Here is an 18,099-nt window from a genome sequence, read left to right on the forward strand (position 1 = left end):
AGTACTCCATTATTTTTCTATGTAACACTCTAAAACACGGTTTCTGTCCCAGAGAATATTTGAGAACCTCAATCCTATTTTATCTTTTTTTTTTTTTTTTGAGGAAGATTAGCCCTGAGCTAACTACTGCCAATCCTCTTTTTGCTGAGGAGGACTGGCCCTGAGCGAACATCCATGCCCATCTTCCTTTACTTTATATGTGGGATGCCTACCACAGCATGGTTTTTGCCAAGCGGTGCCATGGCCACACCTGGGATCTGAACCGGCGAACTCCGGGCCGCCGAGAAGCGGAACGTGTGCACTTAACCGCTGCGCCACTGGGCCAACCCCTCAATCCTATTTTAGAACACTGGTTTCCTATCTCAACCAGAGGCACAGGCTACAAGCCTTTCACCAAACAAATCAAGGGAAGATGGGCCATCAGGGAGGAATGTCCACTCAAATCTCCTTTAACCTCTGCAGTGTTGGGCCAGGGTTTGCGTAAAGGTCTCAAATGTTCAGAATAGATGGAAACTGGTTTCTTTTTGCCTAAGAAAGAAGTGATATTAGTAAAGGGATGTTATATGATCTAAAGTAATGACTCCACTCCAATTAATGCCCATCCTGGAAGTGGACAGTGGACAACCAAGCCCAGTGACCCAGACCCTTCACATTTTGCAGGATGGTGTGAGAATAGAAATGGAGGCATTCTGTTGGGATTCCAGTGATGTCTCTGTACCTATCAAGTTTGAGGTACTTGCAAGAATTCTTTTCCCTTTAAAATTCCATTGTATAGATCATAGCAAAGAGTCCGATGCTTACTTCCACATTACAAAGAATAGGTTACTTCCAGAAGATGGACACCTTCTGCCCCTTGGTTACTCTGGGCTCCAGCTATGGTGTCACCAGCTTTTCTAAGCAGGACAAAGTGCAATTTCGTGCCATGCCCTTCCCCCACTACAGAAGCTTACAATAATGGCCCTATTTCTTCACCCCTCTCAGAATCCATGCCCTTTGCCACATGACTTTGCAGTTTCTCCCTGCAAATATCTACTTCCCTGCCCTTTGACAGTGGACTTGGCCTTGTGACTTGCTTTGACCAACAAGATGTTAACAGGTTAATGGCATAAGCAGAAGCTTGAAATGAGCTTGCTTGTCTCTCTGCCATGGCCATGAGAAGAACATGCTCAAGCTAACAGCAGGTCCTACGAGGAGAGTGAGGGACATATGGAGTAAAGCCATCCCCAACTGAGCCCAGCCAAGAACAGCTGATTCTCCCCACCCCAACCTGCAGACATAGGGGTTACTAAAAGCATATTGTTGTATGCCACTGAGATTTTGTGGTTGTTTGTAACACAGCATTATTGTAGCAACAACTAACTGATATACCCACCATAGTAAAAATTCACCTGTAGTTTAAGCGTTAAAACACTGTGTTTTGTTTTCTTCATACAAAACAAGTAATGGATCACTGAGGTTTTTTCCCTATTAGACTATAAAGTCTTCAAAGCAGGGTCCTAACAAAGCCTCAATGCCCAAGATTTACTCATAGAGTCCATACCATGTTCTAAATCCCAGGGAATACAATGGTAAACAATACACAATTCCAGCCATCAATCTGCACCTGTGAATTTTTTCCCACCTAGGATCAAGTCAGTAATGTACTTTTGCCCAAAGGTGATTATAAAGTTTACTTACACAGCCGGAAGTACCAAGTCAGTAATGAACTCTGAACCACCTGAGTGTTATTTGCCTAAGCACAGATGATCTGGAATCACTGCATCTTTCAGTAACGGAATGGACTGAAAAGACCATTGGATTATTGGTTTTAAATCCCAGCCAATCACCAGAGCTTTCTAAATTACAGATTCCTAGACCCCATCTATAGACATTTAGTTGACTACTTTGGCACAAGGCCCAGGCATCTAACACAGATGCAACACGTTAAAAAGGTCTCAAAGTAATGCTGATCATCACAAGAACTGGGGAACCCCCTCCCATCTCACAGAACCCCTCATCCAATGACTGAATCTCTTACATTGAGTTGCACTAAGCATTTGTGATGACATTAATAGACCCAAAAGTGAACACAGAGGGATCATCTCCAGGTGACCACACGTATCCGTTAGTTACTGTTAACATAACAAACCTTTCCAAAACTCAGCAGCTTAAGACAACAAGCACTGATTACTGCTCATGAATCTGTGGATCTGGATCTGTCTGTCTGATCTCTCCTGGGCCCACTCATGTGTCTGAGGTCAGCTGGCTGGTCTAGGATTGCCTCACTCACATGCCTGGTGTAAGATCGTTGTCAGCTGGGATGATAAAGGTTTCAGAGCCACAGCAAGTGAGGCCGGGAGTGTCCATATGATGACTGGGCTGGATTCCAAGGGAGCAAGCAGAAGTGTGTAAGGCCTCTTAAGATCTAGGCTGGGGACCGGTACACAAGCACACCTTTACTTCTGTGCATTCTACTGGACAAAGCAAGTTACCAGGCCAAGCCCAGATTCAGGGGCTGGGGAAACAGACCCTAACTCTTGATAAGAGGAGCTACAAAGTGATATCACAAGAGACTAAATGCAAAGAGGAGAATAATTGGGGCCATTTCTGCAATCAATCTATTACATAATCTAATAGAAAAATATCGCCTCCGGCCACACGTGATTTCTAAGTGTGGGCCAAAGCTTCGACCCTAATCTCAAAAGTTCTAACATCTTCAGGTTGACGTCTCTCCTGATATTCCTCATTTCTACTCCTGGCTACACACACACACACACACACACACACACACACACACACACACATCTGACTTAATCCTCAAGATCTTGGTCTCAAACTAAAGCAAAATAAATCTATTTGCTCTCAACACTATTTTATATTACCCTTCGAGGTTTTTTTTTTTTAAAGATTGGCACCTGAGCTAACAACTGTTGCCAATCTTTTTTGTTTTTCCTGTTTCTTTCTCCCCAAATCCCCCCAGTACATAGTTGTGTATTTTAGTTGTGGGTCCTTCTAGTTGTGGCATGTGGGATGCTGCCTCAACATGGCCTAATGAGTGGTGCCATGTCCACGCCCAGGATCCGAACCCTGGGCCACTGAAGCGGAGCGCGCAAACTTAACCACTCGGCCACGGGGCCGGCCCCCTTGAGGTTTTTTAAAAATGATGTGGATGACACGTCATCCTTATGAGTACTTGTTCCAAGCAAGTCTCTCTGTGATGTCTCTTCCTGGCTTAGGACGTGTCTACAGATGAAATGTAACCAAACGATCATTAGGGCTACACTCTCCAATTGACCCCACAGCATTAACGTGAGGAGCGCCAACGGGTAAGAAATATTACAGGAAAGAGATAACACACAAGACCAGAAAACAGCCCTGAGGAGCAGGAAACTGGAGCTCACTGAAGATTACAGGCTGAGGCTAATTATATTTTAGCCACCAGCTGCTGGCTATGCCCTCCTCACTCCACCTCCCTACTCCACACACCCTTGCCCCGACTGTGACCACTTAGGAAAAGGACTAAAACTACAGTGGCTGAATCCAAAACTATTTCCCCTGACCCAGGCCCTAAGATGGAAGCAGCCTGGTTGGGATGTACACCAGTTATTACAGCATCATTACAACTAAGGTGCTGTTTTCTGTTTTTTAGAAAAATGACCATGACCTTCTGGTCAGCTCCACTCAAATTCTCTTAACATCCACTTGGGACAGCAGAAGGTGGTAGAACAGAACCCCAGAAACCAGAAAATAGGATAGCAGAGAAGTGGCCAGGGCTGGGGAGTGCCTGAAGGCTCTCTGGAGGGGATACAGAGAGGAGGAGAAAGCACACACAGCTGAAATGCAAGGTTTAAGTGCTTTTTTTTTTTTGAGGAAGATTAGCCCTGAGCTAACATCTGCTGCCAATCCTCCTCTTTCTTTTTTGCTAAGGAAGGCTGGCCCTGAGCTAACATCCGTGCCCATCTTCTTCTACTTTATAAGTGGGGCACCTGCCACAGCATGGCTTGCCAAGTGGTGCCATGTCCACACCCGGGATCCGAACCAGCGAACCCCAGGCCGCCGAAGCAGAACGTGTGAACTTTACCGCTGCACCACTGGGCTGGCCCCTAAGTGCCTATTTTATGTGGTTAGTTTCAGTCTGCTTTGCAGGATCACTACTTAACAGACTAAACAACAGGAGTGGATGAAAAACACAATGAAATAAAAAGAAACGCAAAAGTCACCATAAAGACACCTCAAAAAAGCCAAATTAAAGAAGATATTGCATTCAATTTAGCTTATGAAGAAACCCTAGGAAGTTCCAAAAACATGCAGAACAGGCCACACCCACACTCTTCTAAACTGTATTCTATTCCTGGGCACTGGATCTGGGAGAGAAAGTTTTGGTAGGTATGGTGATGTTTTTATACCGTAATGCATAGTTATCCAAAGTGCAAATGCTTCTGAGGGCCAGAATGGCTATCAATGCTCTTCACTCCGCAGGTGGCTTGGATGGCATCCATTTGTTTTTCAATCACAACTGAAGAGAGTCACAAATTTAAACGTCTCAACTCCAGCCAAAATCATCGTAATGGTTCCCACCTCCGTCTCTTGCTCACTTGGCAACAAAGTAAGTGGCATCCTTGGATCATCTTCTAATAAGCTGGCTGACTGGGCTGGAGTCAATCTACGCTTTTGATTAATTAGCCAAGGGGAAACCAAAGCTATAAGAAGGCAAACTACTGGCATTATCACCACAGGAACATTGATAATGACAATGAAGGAGAATTACTGATTTCTTTTCAGCAGAAGACATACTGTACTCTCCTGACGCTTAGAGGTTTGCATTCTAAGAAGAGGATTGTCACCCTACCTGTGCCCCTCCCGCTTCAACACGCACGGGCACACACAGCGACTTCACATCCTTCTTGGTACACTATTTTTTAGGGCTATTGTTTACTGCTGCTCTAAAAACCTATGTTATATTAAGTATAGGTTGCTCCTTCCAGAGCATCCTTAAGTTGCCTGCACCACGGTGCCAAGAAAGAACACGTGCTGCATTTACAGAGACATCTGGGCACAGGCTAAACTTTCACATGTATCATGGGAGCGACTCTGGTTTGGGCAATTTCTATTGCACTTGCCTATGCCATTCTCCTACAAAACACCTAAGCTCGGCATCAACACACACTAATATAATCACAATGTAATTTCTCATGGCTGTTAAAAAAAGAGGGCCGTCTCAATCTACTGTAGGAGTGTAGTATCAAATTAACATTACGCATAGCCTGATCTTTCCTACAGCATTTTTCTTGAAATCTCCCAGGTATTAAAGTTTGGGCTAGGCCAGGAACCAGAGGCAGCAGCTTTATTCCTTCACATGCCAGTGCAATCAACGGCTTGTGTTGAGAATAAATATTTGAAACTCAGAAGGCTATTAACAATGCAGCGCCTAGATTACTCTGAATTACTCTCTCACCCACAGCAATTGAGGGAGAAGTTCTTGGCACCAGCCCCACGCAGAAAACCTGCTTCCCAGCCTCCTCCATCTGCCTTCCGACCCTCGGCTCAAAGAATTCTCCACACACTATACAAAGATCTCAGTTTTCTCCCTGAAGTCCCACATGAATCCCACATTGAACTGACTTTTTTTGTCCCAGAGCACCACAGATTTAATTCAATACCTCCAAGTTCATATATATTTAATTAGACCAACTTATCCATTAACTCTTTTACTCAGACCCCTCTGCTGGCATCTTTCATTCAACATTGAAATCTTTTAAATAGGGTTTTCTGTTTGCTTGTTTTGAGACAAACTGTCATCTTAGTCTATTTTAAAGCTATGATAACAATTACTTGACTTTTCAGTTAGTCAGAGGTGCCATGTATTAAAGGCCCACAATCCTTAGCACTTTTCCTTCTTCAAAACCTATTTGGTAAGCAAGGTAGGGTTTTTTCCTATAGGGCCGAAAGGGTAAGTTGCACTAACTAGAGGTAATTAGTATGTTAAGTTTTGTTTGAAGGCTAGGGTATCAGGTTACAAGTTCTAATAAACCCTGCTGGGAAAAGACATTTCTTTGTCTTGGGACCACCGAGAACTAACCAATCAACCAAACAAAACACCTTCAACTCTAGCAGAAACTCTCCCATCTAAACACAATGGAAAAGAAAAGCCAACACCATTGCAAACAAAATGAATGGAGTCCCGCAGCTGGCAGCCCTTACCATTGGGGGAGGAGGCCCCCTCCAGACCCTTGCCAGGGCTCTGGCTCTTCCTGGGGTGAGGCGAGGGTGGCGAGGGGTCCGGGATGTGGGTGCGGGTGGAGGTATGCTCCGTGCATGCTTGAACAGGACTCACCGCCGTCTGCCTGCCTGTCTGCCACTCCGTCCTCTCGTCTGGGTGGGAAGGGCCAAGATGAAAAAAAATGTGCAGGTTACTCACTGGCCTTCGCAGGCAGGCACACCCAGGAGGAGGGAGAGGCAGGGCGCAGACAGGGAGATTCTTCAGAGGCTGGGTGCCAGATCTTGCTTCTGATTCCTTTTGTTAATACTTCCTGAACTTTAAACTCAGTCTGCACAGGCATGGGTACTTTAGGGAGGCAAATAACACTTGGATAATTAGATTCCAAGAGCTTAATGCAAAGGTTACTTTGAAAAGGCAATGCTTTTTTAGCACACATACTTTAAGATTTAACCTTGAAATTTGTTTCCACTGTTTGAGCATTAACACTGGCACAGGAAATGAGAGTGAGGGGCAACCTTGGTGCAGGGCCCTGGAATGGCCTGGAGCAAGCAAACCTGGAGGTGATTTACACAATGAATTTCTCTATCTTTTAGACTCTAAGTTTTAGAGAAACAGGATCGTTTGCCTTGTATAAGAGGCACATTCTTGAAATAGGTATCTGGAAATATCAAGATTTTAGAAATGGATCCACATTGAAAATGCAAGAACTTGTTACTGGATAGCCTGGCCTTTGATAAATCCTGAAATGAAGGCTTTCATAAATGGAGGGAATCCTTTTTGTCTGTTTTGGTAAGTGTGGGTAAGGCACAGCAGTATAGGCACAGCAGTATTACAGTAGAAGGAGACAGAGCGATGGAGCCGAGAGTGAGGAGAAGGAAACCAACACTTCTTAGTACAACTATGGACCAGGCGCTTAGCTCATTCAATCCTGAAAATGCCCTTATGAGGGAGGTATCAGTCTTCCTCTTTCACATGTGAGTACACTGAGACCCAGATGTTAGGTAACCTGGTTAAGGCTCAGACAGCCAGTGAATGGAAAACCCAGGATTTGGACCCAAGTTTGCCTGAATATAAGACCCCACGAAACCACCAGGCATGTCTCCCACCATTCTTGAAGAAATACTCACTTTTCTTCCACTTTTAGTTGACCTAAGGCTAAGTCACCTTTTGAAGAATTTTTATACCATTCCCAAAACTGCTATGCCTTGAAAGAAAATTCTGCAGGATATTAACAGGTGTAATAAAACTTTCTTTACTGTAGCTTCTCACAGCCTTTAATATGCTAATACATATGTGGATCTGAGGCCCAGGACTTAAAGAATGCCAGGTTTCCTTCCCCAAAGCTTTTTGCTTGGAAGGAGGGGATCCTCTGGGTTTGGGAAACACCGTTACAGAGATGGGTTATTGTTGTATTTTTCTACCCCGCCAGTACAGTCTGAATGTTTGTGTCCTCCCCAAATCCACATGTGGGAATCCTAATGCCCAATGTGATCGTGTTAGGCAGTGGGGCCTTTGGGAGGTGATTACCATGAAGGTGGAGCCCTTATGAATAGGATTAGCGCTCTTATAAAGGAGACCCCACAGAGCTGCCTAGCCCCCTCCACCATGTGAGGATACAAGGGAAGTCTGCAGCCCAAAAGAGGACCCTTACCTGACCATGCTGACCCTGATCTCAGACGTCCAGCCTCCAGACCCATGAGAAGTTTCTGTTTCTAAGTTACCTAGTCTGTGGTATTTTATTACAGCAGACTGAATGGACTAAGACACTACATCTCCTCTAGCTCTTTTATTTTTCTAAATTTTTTGAACTTATAAAAATAATTTATAACCAAAAAGTTCAAACAGTATATAAGGATATAAAATAAAAAGTAAAAATCTACCTATTCTCTCTAACAACCAGTCCCACTCCCCAAAAGTAATAACTGTTAGGAATTTCTTATCTGCTTCAGAAATGTTTATGCATTAAAGCATATCTGAATATCCTTTTAAAAATAACACAACCAGGACTAAAGTACAACCATGATGTGTTATTTGGTACTTTCTTTTTAAACTTAATAATGTATCTGAGATTTTCCATATCAGCATATAGGATTACTACAGACAAATCAGAGACAAGAATAGTAAAAGACAGATCTATAATATGGGATTACTGCTTTATAAAAAGGTCCCCCACATGGGTCACAGTATGCTTTGTGACTCAATGTCAGAACACCTGGTTTCCCTTCCCAGCTCTGTGTAACCTCCAAACTTGACAGTCATGTATAGGATGGGGAGGACCCTAAGACCTAAATCACACCACAGGTTGTTGTGAGGATCAGTTAACAAAGATGATGACGACAATGACACCTCAGCCACCACTTATTGAGCACTTACTCTGTGCCAGGCACTTTTCTTAATGCTTTGTATGTATTAATTTGACGAAGGCTTACTCTCAACAACCCTATGAAGCAGGTATTATTATTAGCCCCATTATACAGATCAAGAGAGCCATCTCAGAGTGCACACCCAGCACACAAGTGCATAATAAAAGCCTGAAGTTGTATCAATGAGGTCAACTGATGTCGGCAACCCTGATCTTTGCTACTATGTATTCCTCAAGGTGGCATTGTAAAGTAGGTCCCATTTTCCCTTAGGAATAATGTTGTAATTGGGGGTTCTGTTCCCTCTCACCTTGGCTTTCTATAAATTCCAAAGATCTTGTAAAATAGAGATACCACAAATCCCACAATCATTTTAAATAGCAAAATGATGTTTCCTGACTCAGATATTTTGAGAAATTGGCTCCTACAACCCCTCTTTTTTACTGACAAATGAAATAATATCCAGAAAACCTGTGGGTCTTCTCTAAGGGCACATATCTTGTCATCCTGTCTCAGGAAACAATTTCTAAAGGTGCATACATTTGAACCCCATACGATGCACAAGGGACTCCAACATATTCCACATGCACATACAGAACATATCATATCACAGACCTGACATAATATTAATATACAAGTTAGAACAAGCATCAAACATTTAATTAGAAATAGCTTCCCCTGCCCCCCTTAGAATTTAAAAGGTCATTTGAGGAATGATTTGACTGACATTTCTCTTAGAAAAACTGTCCAGGGATAACGTAAATCAATATCTTCTTATTCTCTCAACATATTTTCCTGTAAAGACCAAGAGGCCTTCAAAATCAATCCACTGGGTTCTTTCCCCCTTACACAGTTGCAGGAGCTTCTCCATTGTTTGAGACATCACTCAGGGCCTCAGCCTGGTTTGGGGTGCCCATGCTTTGACATGATCCTCCAGCCAATTGCTCTTTATCTTTTTTCTTTGCTCCCCATCCACCTTCCCAAGCAAGGAAAGCTTTGAAGGTGAACGAAGTCACAGAGGGGCAGACTGAGAGAAGGAAGGAAGGAGACAGACTCACATTCCTTTAGTGTGGGTATAGTTAAGTGGATACTACACATTTTACTCTAAGCGTTAAAAAAAATGAAAAGAACAGAGAACCTAACTCATTCCCTCCTCCAGCTTTGATGCCCACCCAACACTAGACTATAACTTTCGGCACAGTGCCTAGAAGGTGGTAGGAGCTTACTCACTTTGGGGGCTATTTGTCCCCCAAGCTACTCACTAATTTAGCATAATCTTCATGTCCAATGTGTTGTTTCTTATTCTCAATTACATTCAACCGTGTCCATCTATTCAGAAAGAGGTCTACATCTGACATAGACAGTGCAGCCCTGCTCTGACAGGCACACACTAAGAAGATACAAATGCTTGCTTTGGCTGCTCAGCAGTCAGGAGTGGGGAAGGAACAGTGGCACTTGGGTCCCCACTCTGCTACTTCGGCTCCAGCCAAGTCACAGGTTGGAGTTCTAGCTTCCTGGTCTCTCCAGTGAGGATAATATCATCTACGTCACAAGGTTGGAATTGAAGACTAACTGAAACGAGTAGGTAAAACATTTTGTAATCAGCGGAGTCCGCCCAAATACCAGGTAGTGACCATCTCTGCTTCTGGCTCTCTAAATGTGTCGGCAGTGCGGCGTGGTAACTGCTTCAACAGAGGAACCGAGTTGTTTCCGTTGTTCATGATCCTCCAGTGCACGGTCTACTCAGCTGCTGTTCCCAAAGTAGGTCCATCAGAATACTAACTAGCAGGTGAGCACAACGCTAGTGGAAAATGGATCAGATTAGTCTCATGTGGACACAGAACTTTTCTTCCATTCCTCTTGCTTTATCAGACTTCTGAACTACTTCCTTTCAGCATAATTATGAAACTATTTTTAAACCTTTTGTTATGGAAAATTTCAAACATATAAAAGTGGAGAGAAAGCTGTAACAAACCTCCACACATACATCACCAGCTTCAACAACTATCAAACCTTGTTTCACCTATATCCCTATCCACTCTGGATTCCCAGTATCATATCATTTTATCCATAAACACTTCTGCACGTCTCTCTAGAAGATTCTGCTTGTGAACATAACTAAGATGTTATTACACCCAAAAAATGACCTATAACTACTTAAATATTATCCAATATCCAGTCAGTATCAAAATTTCTCCAAATGTCTTAAAGGGGTTTTTTGGGGCACTTTATTCAAATCAATCCTGCAATTGATTGATAAACGTTGCCTTTTTTAATCTAAAAGTTCTTTCCTATCTTTATTTCTTCCTTGTAATTTCCTTGTTAAATTAATTGACCTGGTTAATTGACCTGGTTCTTCTGTTATACAGATTGTCCCACAAGCCACATTTTCATGACGGTGTGATTTAATATGTTCCTCTGCCCCTTGTATTTCCTATGAATTTGTAGTTAGAGGCTTGGGCAAATTCAGATTTGATTTTTGGACAGAACAGTTAGTTGATGGGTGGCCTTGTGTACTTCTATCAGGAGGCAACTCATATTTGATGACCTCTGCTTTTGTGTGCTTAGCAGCCGTTAAGAATCAGTGCCTAGGAATTAGCTCATATGGACTGGAAAATGATCTCCTACTACATCTTCATCTATTAACTGGGATACCATTATTACTAAAAGCTGATATTTACCTGAAATGAAAGCACGTTTCCACTTCTGTTTTTCGCCATGAGGTGTCATGTTAGATGATATATCAATTCCTTTCTATCTACATATTTCATTAAAACCTATTATACTAAAAAGATGATGCAGTTTAACACAAAAAAAAACCCTACTCAATTAGATTTCTGGGGAAAACAACTGGGAAACACTATTCGGAAACCTCCAATCAAAGGGGAGAGGAGGACTGGTCCACAGCACATCGTTCAGATTCAAACTTCATTTTGTCTTTTGTGAGCTCTGTGACTTCGATCAAAATTTTAACATTCTTACCCCCAGTTTTCTCACCTATAAAATGGGAATAATAATACCTCCCTTAGGGCTTTGTGAGGATTCATGATAAAGTATGCAAAGAGCCTGTTCTGGTGTCCAAAAAATAGCAGGTGCTCAATAGATTGTAGTTACTACCGGTTTCACCATTGTCTCCCCGATACTGAGCACACTGCTTGGCAAACAGTAGTCACTCAATAAATGTTAGGTGAATAAATAAAGGAGTGATTGGCTTTACTTTGTCCCAAGCTGATGATGGCTTTAACATTCGAAGATGCTGGGAATACAGAAGTGAACAAAACAAAGTCTCTGCTCAAGAATTTACATTTAATTGTATGTAGGAATGGAAATATTTTTCTCCAACAGAAAGATAAACTAGTACTGTTATTACATTTGACTTGGCCTGAGGTGCACTGAGGGCTCACCTAGTATAATGGTGTCCCCCAAAAAGTGAGGCTGAAATCTTAACTCCCAGAAGCTGTGAATGTGACCTTATTTGGAAAAAGAGTCTTTGCAAATGTAATCTAATTAAGATGAGGTCACACTGGATTCCGGTGGGCTCTAAATCCAATCACTAGAGTATTAGAAGAAGGAAGAGGGAGACGCAGAGATACACAGGGAAGACCACAGGAAGACGGACTCAGATAGGAGTTGTGCTTCCATAAACCAAGAAATGCCAAAAATTGCTCGTCACCACCAGCAGCCAGAAGAGGCAAGGAAAAAATCTTCCCTACAGCCTTTTGAGGGAGCGTGGCCCTACTGACACACTGACTTAGGATTTCTAGCCTCCAGAACTGTGAGAGAATAAATTTCCCTTGTTTTAGGCCACCCGGTTTGTGGTAACTTGTTCCGGCAGCCCTAGAAAATGAATATATCCAGTGAACCCAGACCAAAGATATGCATCAATCAGCCTACTTGTGGCTTAAACTGTTTAATGAGAAAGAGAGAGGAAAGAGGAGGGAGGGGTCCTAGACAGAAGAACCTGAATCAGTTTTAATTCATAGGTCTTGCATCAACTGGGCCCATGATCCACTCTTCAAAGGCTATGCAAGTACCAGCAGGTAAGCCTGCATTACCTGAAAAGCAGGTAGGCAGAAGCCACGGAACTTGTTGGCACTGATACCTTGGGAATGAGAATGCTCTTTATGGAATCTGGCTTGGGGGGGCGGGGAGGTGCGGGGGGAGGAGAAACATTAACATCCTCTTCTACAGGGTAAAGGAGAAACATTAACACCGTAACACCGTCCAGGCATGGTGCGGGAAGCATACTATCCTAGGCACCCACCTCTCCATCCTTACTGTCTCAGGAAGTCTCGATGGTCTAATGGAGATGCTCCTAAGCACTCCCCTACTTGTCTAACCCTGCTGAGCCTCAGCATACCACCCACCTCGCACTGCAAGAACTCAATGCAATAATGTGGTAAAGAATCAGGCATGCAAGAGGTGCTGGTCTGGCACTCATTATAAAGCCAGTGTCTGCAAATCTGTGATAGTAACTAGTGGTGGTGGCCATTCATAAACATTCCCTGAGCCCCCTTCGCAGGCTAAGCACTGGGTTGGACAACGGAGAGACTAAGAACGAGCTACAGTCTTTGATAAATTGTGTTATGGATGTGGAATTAGGGATGGCATCTTCTTTTTTTTCTTAATGTGTCTTTTAATGTTATAATACTGTTTTATAATGAAATGCTTAAAATTAAAACTCTGATCTAATTTTTTAAAAAGATGTGAGAAAAGCTGCTATGTGCATATATATATACACATTTTTTCTTTGACGACATACTTCAGCTTAATCTTTCAGCAAGGCACAGCACTACGTACCTGGAGAGACAGTGTCTGCCCTCCAATTTACCCTCACCCACACTGCATCTAACACTGGCTCAGTAGCCATGATTCAGCACTTAATTGGTGCTAATTGTTTCAGGTGTGCTAGTTTTATTTTCCCACATTAGCTCCCCCAGGGCAGAAATTACTTCCTTTCACACCATCTGTTAGCATCTACTGAAAAGCCCACCATGCCCCAGGATTAGCTGGCGTTACAGACGGGACTATGCAATAGATTTCTCTCTACCTTTCTGGAAAACGAGCCATAACAAGCTGCCTAGTGATTATGTTAGGGCAGAAAAGACTATGACTAAGAGTTCTGCTCAAATGTAGGGTCTGCTTAATCATTTTGTATTGGTTCATCCTGAAATGGCACCACCAAGACTGCAGGGCAAAACATGCAAGTGGGACTGAGATCCACCCATGAGCCACCAGCACCTGGGAAACAGATGCGTTTGTGCACGTGTGTGTGCAGGTGCACTGGCATGTGTACAACACCTGAAGGCTAAAGCAAATTAAAGCCTTTCTTACAAAGAGATTAAAAAACCAGGCTTTCTCAGTGACTTCTAGAATTTTATTGTTCCTTCATGACTGCTACAGATGCTTTGGATACTTGCTGGAAGCAACAAGGAGAATTCGGCCCCATACACCTTTGGAAACATTGATAGCAGCACGATGTGCCAGACACTGTGCTAAGTTCTTCATAACTGCTCTTTTATTTATTCCACTCAGAGGCTCTACCATGTAGTGCTAACTCTGTTTCAGTGGTTGGGAAACTGCCTAGAAAGGGCAGAGCCAGGAGTGGATCTCATGTCATGGTGACTCCAGCATAGACTTCTGCCTGACCACAGTTCAACACTATTGGGAGTGTGCGGGGGGGGAGTGATGGAACTAGTCTCAAGCAAAACTGTGAGTCCCTAGCCATTTTTCCCCCATACGTGCAGGCATCGCTCACCAATATAAGCCATGACCATTGACTGGAGACCCTCAAATGATTCCACAAAGCTGGCCTCTACACGTCTCCAGCCTTGAACAGAGGAGAAAAAGAGAACCCCACTGACGCCGTTGAACTGGGTTAAGAGCTGCATTCTCCCTCCTCTCCATGCAGAGCAGCTAACTGACATCAGAGTCATAGAAACCAAACCAAGGCTCCCAGGAGCTGACAGAGCCTGGCCTAACTGCTGCCAGCCACTGTGGGAAGGGAAAAGGGGGTCCCCACCCTCCTTCATTCCTCAGCAGCTTAATGAAGACTGGCCTGTCATCTTCCTAGGGAACAAACTCCTTAGCTGTCTGAGAAAGACTGATTTTTATTCTCAAACAACATAGCAGATTCTCCTTTGAAACCAAAAGTCAGCAATAAAATGGATCATAAAAATGTATATGGGGTTATAACCCCCTTAGAGAAGGCAACTGGATTCCTCCCAGTCCCTGGGCCGGGAGAACTCCAAACTCTTGAGGAAGCTCCTCAGTGTCACCACTGGGTAGGGGGACGGCTGGTGGGAGTCATGGCTCTCACTGTGCCACTGCTGCCACAGATGGCCCTGGGTGGGCCAAGTCCTCTGTGGTCTCCAAGTTACGGGAGTATTTGTCTGATACCCTCTATTAGCAAACGAGGAATCCAGCTTTCTTTGCAGATTTGGGATGATTCTGAAAAAAGTCACATTCACACTCTAAAACGTCTAAGATTCTAGCACGCAAATGACACATAAAAGTAAGTACTTTATGTACATCATGAGCAAACACTATTTTTTAATCCAGCAAAGAAAATCAAACCATTTCCTTGTTAGACTTATTTTATTTATACTCTGTAAAATCTCTTTCAGGGACAGAAATTCCGGCGAAGAAGTCATCATTATTCAGATATTAAAAATAGTTTGCTGTTGAACACTCCAAATGAGCTTGAGTATATGACACCTACCTCAGTGCCTTGAACTTCTTTTGTCACTGTCATAGAACTAAGCTGACAAGTAGACTGTTTCTGGGACTGAGGATGTCTAGCTCTTTTCAAATAGGGAAGAAGTTGTTGTATGGAAAAAAAGATTAGATTTGTTCTTCATGGATCCAAGACATGGTGATAATAACAATAATAATAAGTATAATAATAATTATTTTATTGGAGGAGCTGATATTAACCACATCTATTATATCAAGCATTTTTCTAAAAGCATTAAATACATTTTTTCATTTACCTTCACAGCAACCTTATGAAACTATTATGACTGTTCTAATTTTGTAGATGAAGAAACTGAATCTCAGAAAAGTTGTGTCTTGTACAAAGTCAGACTGCTAATAAGTAGGGAAGTCAGTGTTCAAATCAGGCAGATAGTTGCCAAAGGACTAGTGGGTATGGTAAAGTGATACCTAGTGCATTGCAACACTGCATGTTGATGGAACTGGCTGCGCATCTTTCAAAATAAGAGGTGTTGATGCTCTAGTGAGACATTGGCAACCTACCCACTCTGGCCCCTGGTGATGCTCAGTTCTTAAATTCCATTGTATTGAGCTACTTAGTATCAACGTGATTTTCTTTTCTAGGTTTGAACAGATTCTATAGTTACATTTTTCATCTTTGTCATGAAGTTAGCATGTCATTCAAAAAGTACAGGATCAGTTTGTCATCACAGGTGATGTTCACATTTCTGTCTAAAGGAAAGATTTAGCTGTGTACGCTCGTTCCAAAACTGTTTCCCTTTCTTTTTCTGGGAAGCAGATGGTAAAATACATCTTTGTCAGAGTTTCTGTTCTAAAGCTAACAAGCTTGTCAAGTGAGAAAGACGCTACAGAGAGCCCGTAGCTCATACTCCACTTGAGCCCCAATTAGAACGGATGTCAAGGTTCAAGCATGGCAATGAGGGCAGAGATGATCCTAACACTTTGAGGCCAGGTACGATTCCATTAAACCAGCCTTCTGTGCCACCTCCAGGGCATTAATAATGGGCCAAATCCACTATCCTCTCCCTCTCTGCTGCAAGTGCATCTATAAAGGAGAAGTGAAATATTTGATTTGTTGAAAGACTGCTGATTTTGTCTCCCTTGACTACTTTTTTCCTTCTCTTCATTTACTTAAATATTAGGACATAATTCAAGTCCCACCACACACTATGGAGCTTTCAAAACAAAATAATTGGGTAGTGTACTAAGTTCATCATCCAGCCTTGAAATAATTAAAATGGGAATCTTGACCAAATTTCTAGAACCTCTAAAACAGTGACAACAACCACCTTTTATTATTCTGAGGGCCAACAACTGGAATTCTAGGCCTCAAACAAGCTCTTCATCTCTTCCTCTTTTTCTACTTCCAGTTCTCTGCCAACTACCTCCATGCCCTTTCTGGGCACATGAAAGTAAAGAGTTCTGGAAGTGTCTTCTTTTAGGGATCTAAAGCACTTCAGCTGTTGTTACTTACACAACTGAGGCTGGTGCAAGGAACCAGTGGCAAGCCGAAGGCAGAAGTAGAGCAGAAGGAAGCCTGAGAAAGAGCAAGGCAGGTGGAGCAGAGATGCCCTACAGCAGCCTGGTGTGCCATTCCGAACAAAGACTTGCTGCCAATTTTAATTACAAGAGTTGGCACTAAAAATGGCGACGCATACTCTGTATGAAGACTGACCAGAGACACTCTCCAAGATACTATCCAAGAACTGACTCTGTGTGGTTATGGGAAGGAAAAGAAAAAGAGAGAAAGATCTAGAAGAAAGAAAAGAAAAAGAGGTGTCAGCACAAGCCCTAATCATGACCCTCTCAAAACTGACCAACTATGTCCCTCCTCACTCCAAAGACTTCCTGTGGTTTCCATCAACGAGATGTGCAGGGATGGTCTGCAGAGATGGATGAGACAGGAGAGGAAGATGCTGTGTAAAGAATATCCACTGCTTGACCTCTCTCAAGAGCTGTTTTTTCTTGTGGTTCTGTGGACATAGCTGGACTGTCTAATCACACATGAAAAATCCTGCATCTATAAGAGAGACAAAGGAGAGACTGAAGGGAGGGACAAAGATCTAAATTGGAGGAAGGCCAGGCTTTCAGATCACGGCTGTGGGTTCCACAAGCTTCATAAATAATATTCTTTGATTAACTATGGAGTCAGTCCTGCCAAAATATACACTAGGACTTGAAACCTAATTGAGGAAAGTCAATGAAAAATGTCAACATGAGGGGAAGCAAGATCAAAGAAATATATGTTAAGAGTAAGAATTAATGGAATATCTTTAGGGGAAAGAGAATGTGGGGGTGGGGGAGAGAGATACACATACCATGCAAGGGAGGGTACTGAAGGAGCAAGGTTCTTGAAGACGCAATAGGATTAATTCATGACTTTTTTGCTTTTGTAGAGCTCAGCAGCAGAGAGGTTATGAGTATCTGCTAGGGGTTACTCGGGATTGAGAACCAAAGGAGTATGGTGGCAGGTCAAAGACTTAAAGAAGCCTGAGGCTGTTGGTAGAGTATTGAAGAAAGAACTGCCTTTGGAGTCCAGGCTGGTTTGGAAGGCAAGTGAAGCCAGAAGATTCCTGAGAGAAATTCCAGGTGGAAATGAGATCCAAAGTTTAGCATGCCATAGAACAGCCTAGAGGGCAATTTCCAATAATACCTGACATCTATACAATGTTCATGGTTTATCAGTTAACTTGACATTGCATACTTCACTTTACTCCTCAATAAACCGTGTGAAGTAGTTAGGTAGAGTGGGTATCATAACTGTCACATTCCAGATGAAGAAAGTGAGGAGGAGTTGTGGAACTT

The 18,099-nt window shown here is 42.9% G+C and overlaps 1 protein-coding gene across 2 annotated transcripts in view; it reads right to left on the reverse strand.

Annotated features, from left to right (window-relative positions):
• The window catches only part of STON2 (stonin 2), a 138,590-nt gene that overhangs the window by 50,374 nt on the left and 70,117 nt on the right, over nt 1–18,099 (reverse strand). The window contains exon 5 of one of the 2 annotated variants that reach the window (XM_070594307.1): nt 6,181–6,351. The exons of the other annotated variant lie outside the window; for it this stretch is intronic. Within the exon in view, the coding sequence (XP_070450408.1) occupies nt 6,181–6,351 (171 nt within the window). The remainder of the gene's footprint in view (nt 1–6,180; nt 6,352–18,099) is intronic. 2 annotated transcript variants of the gene reach the window in all.

The sequence above is a fragment of the Equus przewalskii genome, chromosome 25 (assembly GCF_037783145.1).
Source record: "Equus przewalskii isolate Varuska chromosome 25, EquPr2, whole genome shotgun sequence".
Lineage (NCBI taxonomy): Eukaryota > Metazoa > Chordata > Mammalia > Perissodactyla > Equidae > Equus > Equus przewalskii.